Source organism: Microtus pennsylvanicus, chromosome 12 (assembly GCF_037038515.1).
Source record: "Microtus pennsylvanicus isolate mMicPen1 chromosome 12, mMicPen1.hap1, whole genome shotgun sequence".
Lineage (NCBI taxonomy): Eukaryota > Metazoa > Chordata > Mammalia > Rodentia > Cricetidae > Microtus > Microtus pennsylvanicus.
In genome coordinates this window covers 28,707,861-28,723,914 of record NC_134590.1, presented here as the reverse complement: position 1 = coordinate 28,723,914, position 16,054 = coordinate 28,707,861, and the positions used below count along the sequence as shown (strand labels likewise).

Sequence of the window (16,054 nt, the reverse complement as noted above, 5' to 3'; positions counted from 1 at the left end):
CTCACCTTTAGGAGTGCCACTGAGTTGATTTCTTTGAAGTATCAGCACCTTTAGATGGGGCAGTCTGCCGTTTCGCTGCCAGGGGAGAGCCAAGGGCAGATCCAGCCTGAGGGAGCGCATGGCGTTGTTGCTGAGGTTTAGTGTTTCCAAAGCATGTAAAGGAGCGAGGGGGCTGAGGGTCATTTCCGATATGCTACGGTTACTCAGGTCCAGATGTTTTATATGCCATTCTTTTCTCGTGTGAGACTGGAAGAGGACTCGAAAGAAACGGGAGCTCGTATCCGCGGTCTCTGTCATCTGTGATGTGCGTCTTGTTGAAGACCAGTTTGCCAGAAGATGCTCATCCCACTGGTACCTGCTTTTTCTTGATGGGTTTGTCGCTGTTTTCCGAAAGCAAAGACCTATAACTACGATAGTAATCCTGAAGTAGATGTCTTTCATAATGCCTGAGGAAAAGGTAAGTAAATTGATTCATTCAAAGTAACACGGAAAAACAAACAGCAAATAAAAAGCAGAAAACTTAATTTCTATCTCAAGACTTAGGAAGCATTCTTAATTATCAACAGAGGCGAATATTTGATTTCTTAGAAACTGGCCTCTGAAAGGTAGCTCTCCCCAAAGCTGTAACTATAAAATAAAATGAGATGAATATACATTTTATGGAAAAATCCCCCACTGGTATTCACAGAATAGACATTTACCAAAGCCTCACTTCTCCACTGCCTTCCCAGGATCCTCCCGCCTGTAGTCCACTTCCTAGTGAGTGAGTCCAACTTCTCTGCTCTGTCGCTTGTCACCAGCATGGGGCAAAGTCTCTTATGTTTATCTCCAACATCGTCATGTGGTTTATGACATGAACGGCACACAGCTACACCACAGAGCAAACCTCGTAGAAACAGAAAGTACAACTCGCGGGACGGACGCTCGTGTCCTTTCTGACTAGAACCATAAGCTTTATCTTTACAGCGTTTACTACTTTTTACATCATTCTGAAATCCTTTTAAATATACACAAAATAAATAAAAATGGTAAGAAAAGGATGTCCTCTCGCCCAAGCCAGGAAGATGTCATAAAATATTGGAATGTCAAGCCTTTTTCATGTCAGTCTTGAGGAACATCTGTACGTTCTGAAACAATTTGCACAGGCTGAATATACCTAGAAAAGTGGCTGCAACGGGTGGGCAAATGGATTCTAGAGATTTGTTTTGAGCTAAACTCCTTGAAGACAAAACCAGAGTACAAATAACAACCCTTTCTCGGCAACATATCACCCATTCCTTTCTGGTCTCATCGGAAGTCCTGGAATAACTTTGCTGAGCTTCCTGCCCCAGGGTCCCCCGACTCCCAATCCCCGCCACACACACACACACACACACACACACACACACACACACACACACACACACACACTCTGTAGATAACTCCAGAGGATTATCTTTCCAAAAATGCTATTTCCCTTGTGATTTTTTTCTTCGAAATTTTGAAATGTTCCTTTAATTGCCTATAGTCAAAATCCCCAAGGTTGGCATTCAGAACTTTCCATAATCTAGCTAGCCTGGTGCCCTAAGTCTGACAGATTTGTGTGGGGTAACTTCAAGATGTGGCCCAGGCAGGGGATATGTGTGTCTGCCTCACACTCAATGACTTTCCTCTCCTCCTTTAATCCATGATCAGTGCCAATGCCCTCTGTGGTCTGCATCTTTGCACTTTTAAGTCTCATCTCAATTCCTCTGGTCCGAACCTCTTTTTCTTGAGTTAGCCAAGATTTTGTCTTTGCTTTCAGCGAATATTGAGTGAACGCACTCAGTACCATCCCATCGGATGGTATTGATGCCATCACACAGTGTTAGCGCTCTGCTTTGTGCCTTTCATATGAAAAGCAAAAAGAGGGCAAGGATCTCCCCCACCCATGTTTCGCAGGTTTAGTGTTCTGGAGCCCGTCACTGGGCTGCGCTCTGAGCATGAACGTGCACAGAACGAAGGGCATTCTCGCTGTAACTTCTAAACGTCTATTTCACAGGAGGTCAATTCTCCCATATCTCAGAGGGCATCTAAATTTAGGCACAAAAACTGCAAAGGTGCCCTAGAGTAAGGAGTAATTTATAATATACCCTTTATGCAATACCAGAAACCAAGCTCACTTTTCTAGTCATAGTGATATGTGTTTCAACATTAAAGCTGCCACCATTATGCACACAATTGGGTGCTAACCTAAAGTAATATTAGCAAAAAATAAATTTATCATAAATATACACATTCTTTTGTAATAGCAAAGAAAATGATGGGGTTGAAAAACACGTTTTTTTTTTTTTTTTAGAGGGAATGAAAGTGAAAGATTTTTATAGTCTGGCCCTTTTCAAGGTAAAGAGATTGATGTATGAATAGATTCACATTGAAAAAAGGAAGACTAGAATAATTTTATTTCCAAAGGGTGATGGTGGTGCATGCCTTTAATCCCAGCACTCAGGAGGCAGGGGCAGGCAGATCTCTGTGAGTTCAAGGCCAGCCTGGTCTACAGAGCGAGTTCCAGGACAACCTGGACTGTTACAGAGAAAAATTCTGTCTCAAAAAAACAAAAACAAAAACACAAAAAAAAAGAAAGGAAAAGGATTAATGTTAAGGAACATTATTTATAATACATACAAGTGTCTATGCGTGAGGCAAAAACAAAATCAAAAGCAACCCCTGCCCCAAAAGGAAACAGTGAGAACTGCCGGGAAAGTACAGGTAATTGACTCTGTAATTGAGACTGTAAGTCTTTATCTAGGCTGATTCAAGTCGAAGTATGAGGAAGCAGTTAGAAATGACTGGGGCATGCGCACACCAGAGAGAGACAGAGAAGGCGACAGGACAAACTAGAGAAGAGATGGACTCTTCTGTAAGGAAGTGGGAAAAGGGAATCAAATAGTGAGGCTCTCCAGGGAACGAGACCTGAGGAGGACAGGACTCTGCGCCAGGCCTACCTCAGGATCCTCAGGCGGCCTCTAACTGCTCTGTCTCCAGCTGATCCAGCCAGGTGGGGATTTCAGATCTGTCCCTTGAGGCTCCGCCCATGTTCCCCAGCTCTGCTACCAGCCCCCACCCTTTCATCTCCTGGCTCTCGCCTTGGTCCACTGGGGGGAAACCTCTCGGAAGGCATAGAAGATGAGACTGTCTAAACTGGAAACGCGCAGGTTTCTGACTCCAGAGCGGCCACATAAACAGGTCTCTGAGATTTAGACTCTGTGTTGTGCTGAAATAGAAGCTCCTTAATAAAGTCATTAAGAAACTGACACCAAAGTTCACGGAAGTGTGCTGTAAACAGAGGCCATCACTCTGAAACACAGTATAGGGTTATTTTTGGTGTGGCAGGGCTTGTAACCTTTGGCCCTCTTACATCTTTCAAAAGACCCCAGTGACCAGCCCTTCAGTGGTCTCCTCTTCAAGTTTAATGCCACCATTCTAACCCCTTAAAAACACTCATCAAAACCAGGTAGAAACTCTTCCATCATTAAAAACGATCACACGAGGTTTATTTTGCTTCTGTTACAATGCAAAAAGATTGCCAATACAGTATATTTTAAAGGATTGCAGAAGATGGCCGCCAGGTCCTGCTTTGGGTTGTGTATTTTCCTCTCTGTTCACTGGACAGTCTCTAAGGAACCTTATGTTTATTTCTTCTGCCTCTTCGCGTTGATAACCACCTCTAAAACATTGTCCTTACTTAAATAAATGTTTGTCCGTTTTCTTCTTGCATCTACTTCTCGCGAGGCCGCTGCAGCACGTCCTCTCCGTGTAGTCAGTTCAAACAGAAGAAATGAACAGATGAGCAGGCAGCGCCGCCTGGCGGCCAGCGTGAGCAGCGTGGCTTCGCTGTGCACCAAGAGGACTTGATCTTGCTTGGCTCCTCGGCAGAGCTTCCAGGTGAGTGTGGGTGCACCTGCAGTGTATTCCACAGAACACCAGGATGCCCTCTCACAGCAAAGAGCTCAATGGAGACATATCGAAATACAAGTGTTTCTCAAGGAAATGCAAAAATACATTTTTTCATGAATTGTATTTAGTAAATAATACTTAGTAATATAGTGTTCTGTGGTTTTAGTAAAAATATTTATTTAAAGAAATTCTCAAAACAAATGCAAAGAGAATACATAACAAATGCACAACTTAGCATGAAAGTGAGAATTCCAAACATGATTTTTCTGAGCATTTTTTAGTTATTAAACAATACTTGAATGTATCCAGAGGTATAAACCACTCTCTTCCTTTACATCTAAAACCTGCACTCAGTGTCAGGTCTCAAGTCAGTTCTTACCCCAGCCTGAGTTCACAATCTATAAGGTATTCAGTTTTTCCACTTGACAAAACTGTGACAATATTGAACACACACTGTTTTCTATATTGATTTTCTTATATTCTAAGTGACCATGACAGAATGCAAGGGTCAGCCTGTGTAGCTAGGTCCATCATATCTCCCTGCTGTCTACTTTACAGCTATGTACTCTGGGTCCTCATCCCATGTATCTTGGTAATACCAGAAATTCCTTTCAGACCAAGTATAAACCACATTAAGAACCAACTGCCTTGAGGGCTGTAAAAGCTAAAACGAGACAGAGAGTTGAGGAGCAGAGATAAAGCACCCGCACCATCTCCCCTGCAGCACCCTTGTCCTACTGCACACGAGTCTCTAAGGACGAGGCTGGTGTGGGACAGTGGGGGAAATGCATGGGGCAGCAGGGCCTGTTGAGGCCTAGCCTCCCTGCTTTCCACTCAGCTCTCCTGGGGCTGACCTCTCTGTAACTCATGCAGGTGCTCCCATATGGCAGGCAGACCAAGCAGATCTGTCCATTGAAACACAATTTGGAATTGGCTCAAGATAATTAAAAATCTGACAGTGATTGGTCATGTTTTGCTAATAGGTTAGTATTTTAACTAGAATAGCACACACGTTTGATTTTTACCTATTAGGTAAATAGGAATTAGGCTTTTCCCATCTTCTGAGAGTTTTAAATAATTGAACATTCAGTGTAGAGTATAAAAGGCAGGAACACATTTGGAATCAAGTTCATCTAGTTCAGCATTGTACTTGACTTCCAATCCCGAGTCCATTCTTTCCTATGTGGTGTGGGGCAGGTTCCACAACTTCTCTGAGTTTCGCTCTCTTGATGGGTGAAGCTGGAACTGAAGCACTTACTGAGAGAGGTGCAGTGAGACCTGGAGATCACACACACAATGCCCAGGACAGTACTGGGGAAGAAGAGGCCCAGCGATGACAGCTACTGTCCCCACATACAAGTGAGAACTGGGATTGGGTCTGATGTTTACACAGCGCGGCTACTTACACGTATCATTATTTCAAGTAAGCATTCCACCACAGAGTATTTTCTGTAGTGCAAAGCTACACAGTTTCTTACCAGCTCATATATGGAAGGTTCTTCTGTGACTTGTTTGTGAAAATGTGGCTTTGGGTTAATGCAAAAACCTGTGCCTTCCCCCTTAAAAGCTAAAAAGACAGAGCACAGACAGTGATGTTGTGCCCTCCAAACATCTTTCCCCCCAATAAAAATAACCAAAGGCTTACTTACAATCTTATCCCTTCAGTCCTTTGTCCTTTAGTCAAAAGATGTTAAAATACTTCCAAGATTACTTTTGATTTTATTAATTTTTCATAATTATTTTAAAGAACTGTCACTTTTGTATCAGTGCAACTTAATAAAGCGTATTAGAATTTAGGCACTCAAAAGTCCCTTAAATACGGAGAGTACGTAATACACACAGCGGTGCTCCCCAGTCAATAATCACAGGTCATCGCAAACTGTACAAACATGGTTCACATGCATTCTTAAGAAGAACAGATCAAGTTGAGATCCGAACACACTGACCCTGGGGTGGATCTTCTAATGAGTGTTCCCACAAGGGTTGTCTGCCACCTGGCAGCCCATGTTGTGGCCTGTCACTTGCACCTTGAAGAGCGTGCCGTCTGCACACATGCAGAGCTTGTAGCGCACCCAGTCGCCACTCCCCGACGCGTCCCCGCTGGAGGAACTGGGCATGCGTGTTGGGCTGACCATCACGCTTCCATTGAGGATAATGCTGTTTTCCTAGGAGGACGGGAATATGGTTCAGCTACCTCCACAAAATGGACACAGACGAAAGTTATCAAACTAGACAAAACTTGTGAAATATCAAAGGGAAGGGAGGCGGCGGGAGGGTAAAGTCACGATCGAAACAACCGTGGCCATCGCAAAGCCAAACCACACCGAGGATTCAAGAGTGATTGTGAGTCAACAGATATGCCAACACTAGTCCAAATCACGTCCCTCGCAGTGTGACTGATGGGGACAGTCTTGGGTAATTTTCACTTTCTGACTCCAGAGATTCTTTTTTTAAGTTACTAATGTTGATATGGGGGGGGGGGTTCTCTTATAGGAAACTAATTTTAGTTAATAGAAATTCAATTAAAGATTAAAACTATGTAATTTATTAGATCAGAATTCCAAAGAAACTGAAGGCTTCTTTTAACTCGTAGCTACAGAGTCATTTTATACTGTAGGCTCTTAAGACTGTGTGTGTGTGTGTGTGTGTGTGTGTGTGCAAGCGCGCATATGGAGGTCAGAGGTTGAACATGTGTCTTTGTAAACGGCTCTCATACTTGATGTGGTGAGGTCTTTCCCTCACTGAAACTGGAACTCAGCAAGTAGGCTAGGCTGTCTGATCCAGCGGCCTCTACATCCTGAGAATAGGATTATGGGCACATGCCACTGCCGTCTTATTTGGGTTCTGAATGCAGGTCCACGTGACAGTTTGGAAGCACTTCACCAATTAGCCATCTCAGCCTCTCAAGACCCTTTCCTTTAGGGACCAGTAAGTTTCTACTTCTCTCCCGGCTCCCTTCTTCCCTTCCCTCGCATTAACGCATAGTTACTAAATGCTGCCGTGTGCCAGACCTATCCTAGGTAACTGGCGTTTGGAATTCTGATCTAATAAATTACATAGTTTTAATCTTTAATTGAATTTCTATTAACTAAAATTAGTTTCCTATAAGAGAACCCCCCCCATATCAACATTAGTAACTTAAAAAAAGAATCTCTGGAGTCAGAAAGTGAAAATTACCCAAGACTGTCCCCATCAGTCACACTGCGAGGGACGTGATTTGGACTAGTGTTGCCATCCATGGATGGATAGAGAGTGCCATCCATGTAAGCATGGAAGTCGTCACTTTAGGGAGGGGCTGAAATCAATGGGAGTGGCAGTAAAACAGCGGGAAGGGGTCCTGCTATATACAGACCGAATGGCAGCTTTTGTCTGAAATGCTTGGAACAGACCATTTCATAGTTCTGAGTTTATTTTGTTTTGGCATATCTGCATAGATTATTCTGAAATAAAGTTCCAAGTTGTAAAGGATCCGTTTCAAATTTTGTTTCCATGCTGCCATCTTGTGGTCATTTAAGTGTACTTTCTTGAAACTGTAACAGTGTTCACAATACATTGTAACATAGGGTGACTAAGTTAACAGTGTTTTAGAGGTAAAAACAATTAGGAGAGACCATTCTGAATGCTCTTAATCTGAGAGGTGGCAGATGTCTGAGATGATGTGTATGTTAATTCCCCAGTCTGATCATGTGTACATGAATAAAAACATACAATATACCCCATAAATATGTATATTATATGCTCATTAAAAATAAAATGTAAAAGGTAGTTTGACAAAATTATTGCTAATGATTAGCTTATATACTTTAAATCTAGCTATTGATATCAACTGACTTACAAAGCTAAATATCTTTTCAATACTAGAAACTAGTATGTACGACTACTTCAGACAATTTTAAGATTTGTCACATGGACAAGGCAGAATAGTGTTAGCATTTTCTGGTGGGCAGATGAAAGATTCAGAAACTTAGGCATGTTCTGGATACAAAGGGCTCAGACCTCACTCCTCCGACCTTTAGTGTCAACTGCCCTTTAAAATAATATAAAAAATACAAACAAGCAGAAGTAAAAATGAAATCATCTGTTATTCTATCACTGTTAGCTAAATATTGCTAACATTTTCCACATCCGTTCAGATTTTATAAACATGCACATATTCTGAAAGAAAATATTTTACAAATTACTTATAACCTTCTTTCATTTTATAATCCATTTGAAACATCTCATCATGACAAAAATAATTTTCAGTAATTGTATGTGTGATATTTCGTTTGTATTTTAATAAATAATGTTTGCCTGAAGATCAGAGAGTAAAACAGCCCCACTGGTCAGCCTTACAGACGAGACAGTGGTGACACACACCTTTAATGCCAGAAGCCACACGAGTTGACATAGAAACCGGGCAGTAGTGGAGCATGCTTTTAATCTCAGCAACAGAAAGGGGTCTAAGATGGGAGGAGACAGCTCTCACACACAGTCCCAGTCTGAGATTCCTGGAGGCAGGATCACCTTTCGGACAGAGGTAGAGGATAAGAGCCAGTGGATGGCTGTTTTGCTTTTCTGACCTTCAGGTTAAACTCCAAAATCTGACTCTGGGTTTTTATTATTCATGCTACAATTACATATTATTCTACATGTAATTATAAACTATTCCAAAATAATTTCTTAAATTCATACACAAACAATACTCACAGCCTTTAACTCCACATTGCCCCCCATGTGAAATTCAATGGTTTTGCCCATGATGAACACGCCTTCATTGCCACGCACAATTGCACGCCCGTCAACTTTGATATTTAAATCACTGGTAGCATTGCTGGTAATCTAAAGATGAAAACACATGCTGAAAAGAGTTTGTCAGTTAAAGTGAGAATTGTTGTCACAGAGAAGTAGAAGTTCTAGATGGGCTATAAAGGGCAGTTTTATAATTGTGGGAGTTAACATAAGGAGAGGACTTACTAGTGCTCCTGCAGGCTAAGGGCAGGGCTAGACGCATCCCTTGGATGTCTGGAGGCTGTGTTCGCAGGCAGCCTATACCCTCCCTCAAAGAGTAGCTGCAGGCAAATTCCCTGCTAGCAATGCTCAAAGAATAGCCATACCCTTTCGGTAGACGCTTTCTGAACGTTCAGACTTTTCACTCCGCTTGGCAGCTGGAACTCGTGATTCTCATAGTCCGTGCTGAATAAGACATTTTGTGTCCTTGGGTCAAAAAATTGCATTCCAATGTCACTGGTGACAGACGTTCTGTTCTTTTCTACACTCAGTGTGGTCGTCCCTTGCTGAAAAACAATCTTCAGAAAAATGCTTTATTGTGAGTATCTTTTCAAAGAATGCACAAAGTTCATGAAGACTATTATTTTAGAACACTACAAAACAAAAATGACAGTAAGAGCCAGACTTTAAACTCTTTTAACTGCACCTGTCCTAAGACTGGCTAATATATAACTAACTTTAAAATGAAGGATAAAATTAAAAAGTGTGCCTTCCTTTGCTGTTATAAGACCCACTGTACAAAAACACAGGTCATAGGAACAGGGCTTGGGCCCCAGATGGCCAGTGCGGAGGTGAGGAAACACCTCTGAGGTTCATTCAGTTTAAAGCCTGTGTTTTAGCAGCCACTGGGCCTCGTGTGCCACTGAGCAGCATTTCTCTTCCCGATGCCAGGAACCTGGACCTTCTGACCTGGGAAGGTCAAACCCATAGTGAAATTATACAGCTAAATGTTATTGGCCATTGGGTATTTATAAACGTGGATATGCTTGTACATATAATACATCATTTTAACAAGAAGACAGTATTTTCCAGTACTCAACTGTAGGTTTTCATGAGGAATGCTGCCTACACCTCTCTCCCATCCACACACTTCCTTAGTGGGGAAACTTACTGGCTGGTTGTTGCCAGTGATGACCAGATTTTCATTCCTCCTTCCTCCCACCGTGCTCTTATAAAGCGGGCGGATGACACCCATGTCAGACACTTGCTTGAACCGCAGCAGACCGCTTTCATGGAACTCCATGCTGTCACAGCCATTTGGCCCGATGCGAATCACAGCCCAGATGACAAGGGTAATCTGAAAGAGAGACCCGTTTACTGAGCTGCTCAGATGACATCAGTTCTGTTTTTCTCTTCTAGTTTATTTTCCTGGACCTGGCCTTTTCGTTCCATCGAGAACAGCCAGTCTCTAGGCTGCCCATGTGATGGAACTGGGAACTTTCCTTTCCTCTCCTGCTTTCTCCCATGTGAGATGCCCAGCTTCCTGTATCTCCACCTTGGAAATACTTGCTTTAGAGCTTTCTATTGGCAGCCCAGTAGCTGTTTGGTGCATGTGTATGGTAAGACACTGCCTGTATAATTCCTCACATTTGTGGGATGATCTGGTTAGCCATGTTTCTGACCTCTTAAGACAAAGACTTTATTACCTTGCTGTTTCTAATGCTCACAAGATGTCCAGAGCCAATTTGCTTTTGATTCATCCTACACAACATGCTTTTCTCCTCTCTAGGAAGTTTTGAATCTTTTCTTTATTTGCAGTTTTCTTAAAACTGGATATAGCGATAGCATGATCTGTCTGTCTGCTTCTCTGCTTCTGCTACCCTCTCTCTTAAAATATATCACACTGAAACCAAAATGGTTTCAGTTTTTCTAGAGAATTTTTTTTTTGAGACAGGGTTTCTCTGTGGTTTTGGAGCCTGTCCTGGAACTAGCTCTTGTAGACCAGGCTGGTCTCGAACTCACAGAGATCCGCCTGCCTCTGCCTCCCGAGTGCTGGGATTAAAAGCATGCACCACCACCGCCCAGCTTCTCTTTTCCTTCTTTCTGTTCTTATTCTCTCTCCCTCTCTTTCCCTCCCTCCATTCCTTCCTTCCTTCTTTCTCCCCCTACTCCTCTCTTCTCTCTTCTCTCTCCTCTCTCTCTCTGTCTCTGTCTCTCTCTCTCTCTCTGTCTCTCTCCCTCTCTCTCTCTTCTGCAACAGCATTTCACTCTTTAGCCCTGGCTATCCTAGAACTCACTGTGTAGACCAGGCTGGCCTTGAACTCATAGAGATTTTCCTGCCCCAAGGTAACTTAAGAGGCAATACTCTTCCCCACATACTCACGAGTAGATTGATGACAGCCAGGATAAAGAGGAGGATAATCACACAGATGGCTAAGTTGCCCTTTCTCCCTCTCAACCCTGTTTTATGGAGACGATCTTCATCGATAGGAATATAGCCAGCTTTAAAGTTGCTGTTGTGCTCTTTGTTGACATTCCTTCGCTCCACAGCCTTCTCCCGCATGGATTTCTTCACTGGCCCATTGGAACTTTGCTAAAAAAAAAAAGAAAAGAAAAACAAGGGAGAACGGAACAGCTACATTCTCTGTTGCTGTATTTATTGAATTCAAACTCACAATTAAAGAAAGCTGAACTGGCTGTGGACAGATGTTCCACGAACACTACAAGCAGGGTCGGACTGTAGATGTCAAGGCTGCTATCACATAGGCCACGCTCCCTCTGCTTTCCGTCATCCTACTGTCAATGTAGGCACAGCCTGTTTCTGGGCAGAGATGGCATGTGCACATACTGCAGTGGGTATTCTTAATTTTACTAAGACTTAATAAACTTTTACTTACATATTTTTCATTTATGTGAAAACAATTTGGAATGATTGACACAGATTGCTACTTATAACTCAACCAATTAAAACCTACATTATTCTAGACCAGCAGTTTTCAAAATGTTCGGGGGCAGTTGCATGAGTGCCCACTGAACTCTCTTCAAGGTCTGAAATGTCAGACACATTTTAAAAGTAATAATAATATTTTTTACTCTGCCACTCTTTTGAATGAATAATGGTGTTTCCGGAGGCTACGTGACCATTTATGATAGTGTGATTGTTCTAAGAGTTAATGAAATGTTTGCTTGGGCATTCCTATGCTTTCACAATTTCTCAGTTTTAATTTCTAATATGGTAAATATCAACAGGTATTTAAGAGCACAAATATAATCTAGGATCAGAAAACTTGAGAACTTCTGAGCTTGACCACAGCTAAGTGACATTAAGCAATCATGTGATACACATACAGAAGAAGTAGCAGAAATGGGCACTGCCCAGTTCTCATATTTTTTCAGAGTTCTGAGGCAGTTCACATTGCAGGAGGCACATACTAAGAACTGTATGCTTAAACACTATCACGATAAGTAGGAGCATAAGATAGGAAGACATGATCCTTATCTTAGGTATTACAGACCTGCATTGTGTGTTATATGACACACACTCTGTATGTCCGGGTGCCAAAATCAGTAGTATAGACAATATGTGCTTCAGAGTTCAAATGGGGCAGTTGGGACACTTTGGAGTTGTTGGGAAAATGGGAGGAACAGATGGGTCAGATCGGCAATGTTGGGAGAAGAGAGGTGGAAAGCAGGGGCAGGCGGAGACAGCTCTTAGCAGGGTGGAGACTCGAGTAGAGAGGTGGAAAGCAGGGGCAGGCGGAGACAGCTCTTAGCAGGGTGGAGACTTGAGTGTTCGGGACTCACGGGCAGTTGCTGAGCACAAAAGATGCACATTTCTGCACACTCAAGGTTAAATAACACTTGACAGAGGTAAGCAGACTCTTTCAGACTATGTAGGAAAGGAGGTCTGAGGGAATGAGGGACTAAACCGAGGAGGGATAGATACATGAATGAGGGGAAAATGAAGTGAGAGATGCGGTAAACAACACAAGCACCGCTGTACAGAAGGTGGGCTTTATCCTGGGGGCGGTGCGGAACTACTGAGGCGCTGCGCTGCTGCCGCTGCAGCCGCTGGTGGACTCCTCTTCCCTCTCCCTCCTCATCTTCCTTCTCCCCCTTCCACTCCTCCAATCTTCCTCTTCCTCTTCTTTTGCATTTCTTTATTCTTTTATTGTGTGTGTGTGTGTGTGTGTGTGTGTGTGTGTGTAGATCAGAGGACAACTTTTGGGAACTGGTCCTCTTATTTCACCATGTGGGTTCTGAGGATTGAACTCGGGAACTTAAGTTGCCAGGCCCCATGGCCAGCACCTTTATCCACCACGCCACCTTGCCAGCCCCTACTGAAGACATTTGCATGGACAAGAAACTATGTCCCAGATGAGAAGGGCTGAACGAGAGGAGCTGGAGAAGAGGCCAGCACATTTCCTTGGTTCTGGAAAGTGAAGCTTAAAGTGGCAGAACTACCAGGACCTGGTGACTAACACAAAGGCGTCTACCATGCCTTCCAAACAGAACAGGTGGGACCCCGAGCACAGAAGCAAGTCTTTCTGTTCAAATATATAAAGTCGAGGACAGCAGGTCACTAAGCCCAAGGCGTGTTTCTCCCTAGCTCCCACCAGACAGTCCTGCTCTGGTTAGGGCAGCCACATGAGCAGATGACTGTAGCCTTTTAATGGTCGGCACAGACCCTCAGAACATCAAGACACATGTGCAGAACAACAGCCTCGGCTACCTCCGAGGATGATTTAGCTACGGTGTAAACTAGGAAAAGCTGGGAATGGCTTCAGTCCCAGCAGTTCACGTTGTCCCCTTTCAGCTTCGCTTGCCCCTTGGCATTCTGTTGTGACTCTGCTCTTGCCTGGCAAACAGCTGACTTGTTCGATGTTTGGCCGTTTGACTTTTAGGCACTAGAAAAGATTTCATGTCTATTTTTTTCTACCCCTTAGATGAGTCCTCCGGGAACATATACCTAACAGGTCTCTAAAATGTTAGCCACCTAAGAAAAAATTCCCCAAAGTCAACTAAGTATTGGCAACTCAACTCACTTTTTAAAAAATTCAATGATGTTGAAGAATGGGACTTTTAAAGAGAAGCTATCTAACTGGTTATTTTAAAGGGAAACAACAGTAAAGAAGTGACTACAAAAATTGTTTTGATTATAATGTGACTCTGGCAACTACATGCATGTGCATGCATTCACACATCTCACACACATACACGTATGCAAATGCTAAAATAAAGTACATCTTGCTATTTGAGGGGACGCCTTCTAAACTATTCTAGGCTTCCAACGAGGACCAGAAAATATTTGATAATGCATTTCTTAAAAGTAATCCTAAACCCACTGGACACGGGTCAGTTTTATGTCGGTTACTGAATCACCGAGAAAGCAAAGTGGGAGGGGAAATCTGGGCTGTGTGCACATCGGGCATGGCAGAAACAAGACCTGGCCCCGATCCACACCAGGCAACAGCTGACCACGACTTGGCTGCAGTCTCCCGGCCTCAGTAGACGTTATTTTTATCCGCACGGTTGCAGGGTGTGGAGAGAGAGGTCCAGACGCAGGCTGCGCAGGCCAGTGACTGTCACTCCCGCCGAGGGACAACTGCTCTCACCGGCCCGGAGCTGCTGTCCAGGTTCCCGCCCGGCCTTGGCCAGCATCTTGGCTGCGGACAGCTCCCGCCGCCCCGCCCCGCCCCGTCCCGCCCTGCCACCCCGCCTCGCCGCCCCAGCCCGGCCCTCGGGCCCTCGTCCCCGCCCTCCGTGGGGACGACCCGGCCATCCCACTCCCCAAGCCCTCGGCCTCAGCAGGCTCACAGACCTGCTCAGTCGCCGCCGCAGCAGCCGCCGCCGCCGCCATCTTGACCCGCTGCAGCCCGCGCTTGCGCTCTGGCACGGGGGTGGGGCTCACACCCCCGGTGACCACGCCCCACCGCGCCCCTGCCACGCCCCCGAGAGAAATCCGGAGTGGGCCAAGGAGTCCTGGGTTGGCTCAGATCCGCGGAGGCGGGTCCCTCGCGACAGTGAGCTGCAAGGGTTGGACGGGTGTGGCAGGGATGGTACGCACTCTGGGGCGTCCTCAAATTCCTTGGAAAGGACACCCTCAAAGTCCAAAACATGTCTTTCCCTTCCACACACTTTCCATTGTGGAATGCTGTACCATCATTGTGGAATGCTGTACCATGTTGTGACGGCTTGAGAGGGCAAGAGGTGTCAGTGAGAGTACTCGCGGGCGAGGTTTGGGTGCAGACCAAGGGGACAGAAGTTAGGCAGTTAATTCAAACTAGGAAGACTCCGGGAAGACTGTGGTCAAGTCTGGCACTCTTTCTTTGAGGCATTAGGGGCAGGTTGTCTGCCAATACAATGTTGGAGACGTGATGACCATAATTAGGTCCTTAGGGACCTATTTGACACACAGTGAGCACCTGGAAGACATTCGGAGGTGCAGGGAACAGGTACACACTGGTTGTTCTCTGCTCTAACAATCCCTTAAGTCAAAAGGAAAACAGTAGATTGAGCAGCGTCCAACGTCCAAGAACTGTTCCTCAGGTCATGAATAGCTTCTAGAAAGTACCATGCCCCACCCTAACCCCCCACCCCCTACCCCCGCCCCAAGGGGAATGCTCCACTCAGCTTCTTTTCCCCGGGACCTTAGTCATTTTGCTTTTGTAGCCAGTCCATTCGCTGCTCTGTCTACTTCTGATGAGTGTGGAGTTTAAATAGACGCTGTCACCTAACAAATATCTTTTAACCTTTTTTCCTTCTCATGTCTAACTTGGGCTACGCCTGTGTGGTCATTTGCCTGCTCATCCCTTCTTCCCCAACTGCTTATACCACCTGGCTCCATCTCCATAGCATGCCTGCATTTTAGGCAGGAAGACTATAAATACAACGCACAGGGTTGGGAATTAGTAGTACCTTCGTAATAGTTCGGCTCTCGTCCCATGAATCAACTTTGACAACAGGGCTTTTGACTGGTCCTGGGTTCCCATGCTTCTCCTTTTACTGTGCTCAAAAGGTCTTTTCCTTTTTCACCGAAAGACGTTCTCCTTTGTGTCCCCAAGAACCCATCAAATGTCTCTTTGGAGCCTTTGGAGGCTACAGTCAGTAGGATGAGTCCTCTGTTTCTAATCTTGTGTAGGGTTTTAGTCTGCAGTGTTGAAGGCCTATGTCTCAATCACACACAATAATGAAGCTTACTAAAAGTCTTCCAGAGCTGCCCGATGTTCCGAGTTTTAAGATAAGGAGCCCACCTTTTTCCTAACCTATCTTCACATAGGTGCTTTGATAATACATTTTCCTGAAGTCAGATGCCCCTTGGCTGTCTGAAGATCTGCTTTCCTTGGATTCCTCATTGCTAACAGGACACCCACTTATTCTTGTGGCCAATTTGACTTGTTGTGGCTGTTCTTAAGAGCTGATATTTTAT

At 44.4% G+C, this 16,054-nt stretch overlaps 2 protein-coding genes across 2 annotated transcripts in view; both read right to left on the bottom strand.

Moving 5' to 3' along the window:
- Lrrc66 (leucine rich repeat containing 66) overlaps window positions 1-768 on the bottom strand; it is a 38,188-nt gene extending 37,420 nt beyond the window's left edge. Inside the window, 2 exon segments of the mRNA XM_075943075.1 lie at window positions 6-446; window positions 713-768. Coding sequence (XP_075799190.1) covers window positions 6-441 — 436 coding nt within the window. The 5' untranslated portion in view covers window positions 442-446; window positions 713-768.
- Window positions 769-3,490: 2,722 nt separating this feature from the next.
- Sgcb (sarcoglycan beta) lies at window positions 3,491-14,529 on the bottom strand. The gene is made up of 6 exons (XM_075943074.1): window positions 14,447-14,529; window positions 11,009-11,218; window positions 9,797-9,982; window positions 9,012-9,203; window positions 8,605-8,736; window positions 3,491-6,080 (listed from the first exon to the last, which is right to left on the bottom strand). The coding sequence occupies exons 1-6, from the start codon at window positions 14,483-14,485 to the stop codon at window positions 5,877-5,879; spliced, it is 963 nt and encodes a 320-aa protein (XP_075799189.1). The 5' UTR covers window positions 14,486-14,529; the 3' UTR covers window positions 3,491-5,876.
- Window positions 14,530-16,054: the final 1,525 nt, after the last annotated feature.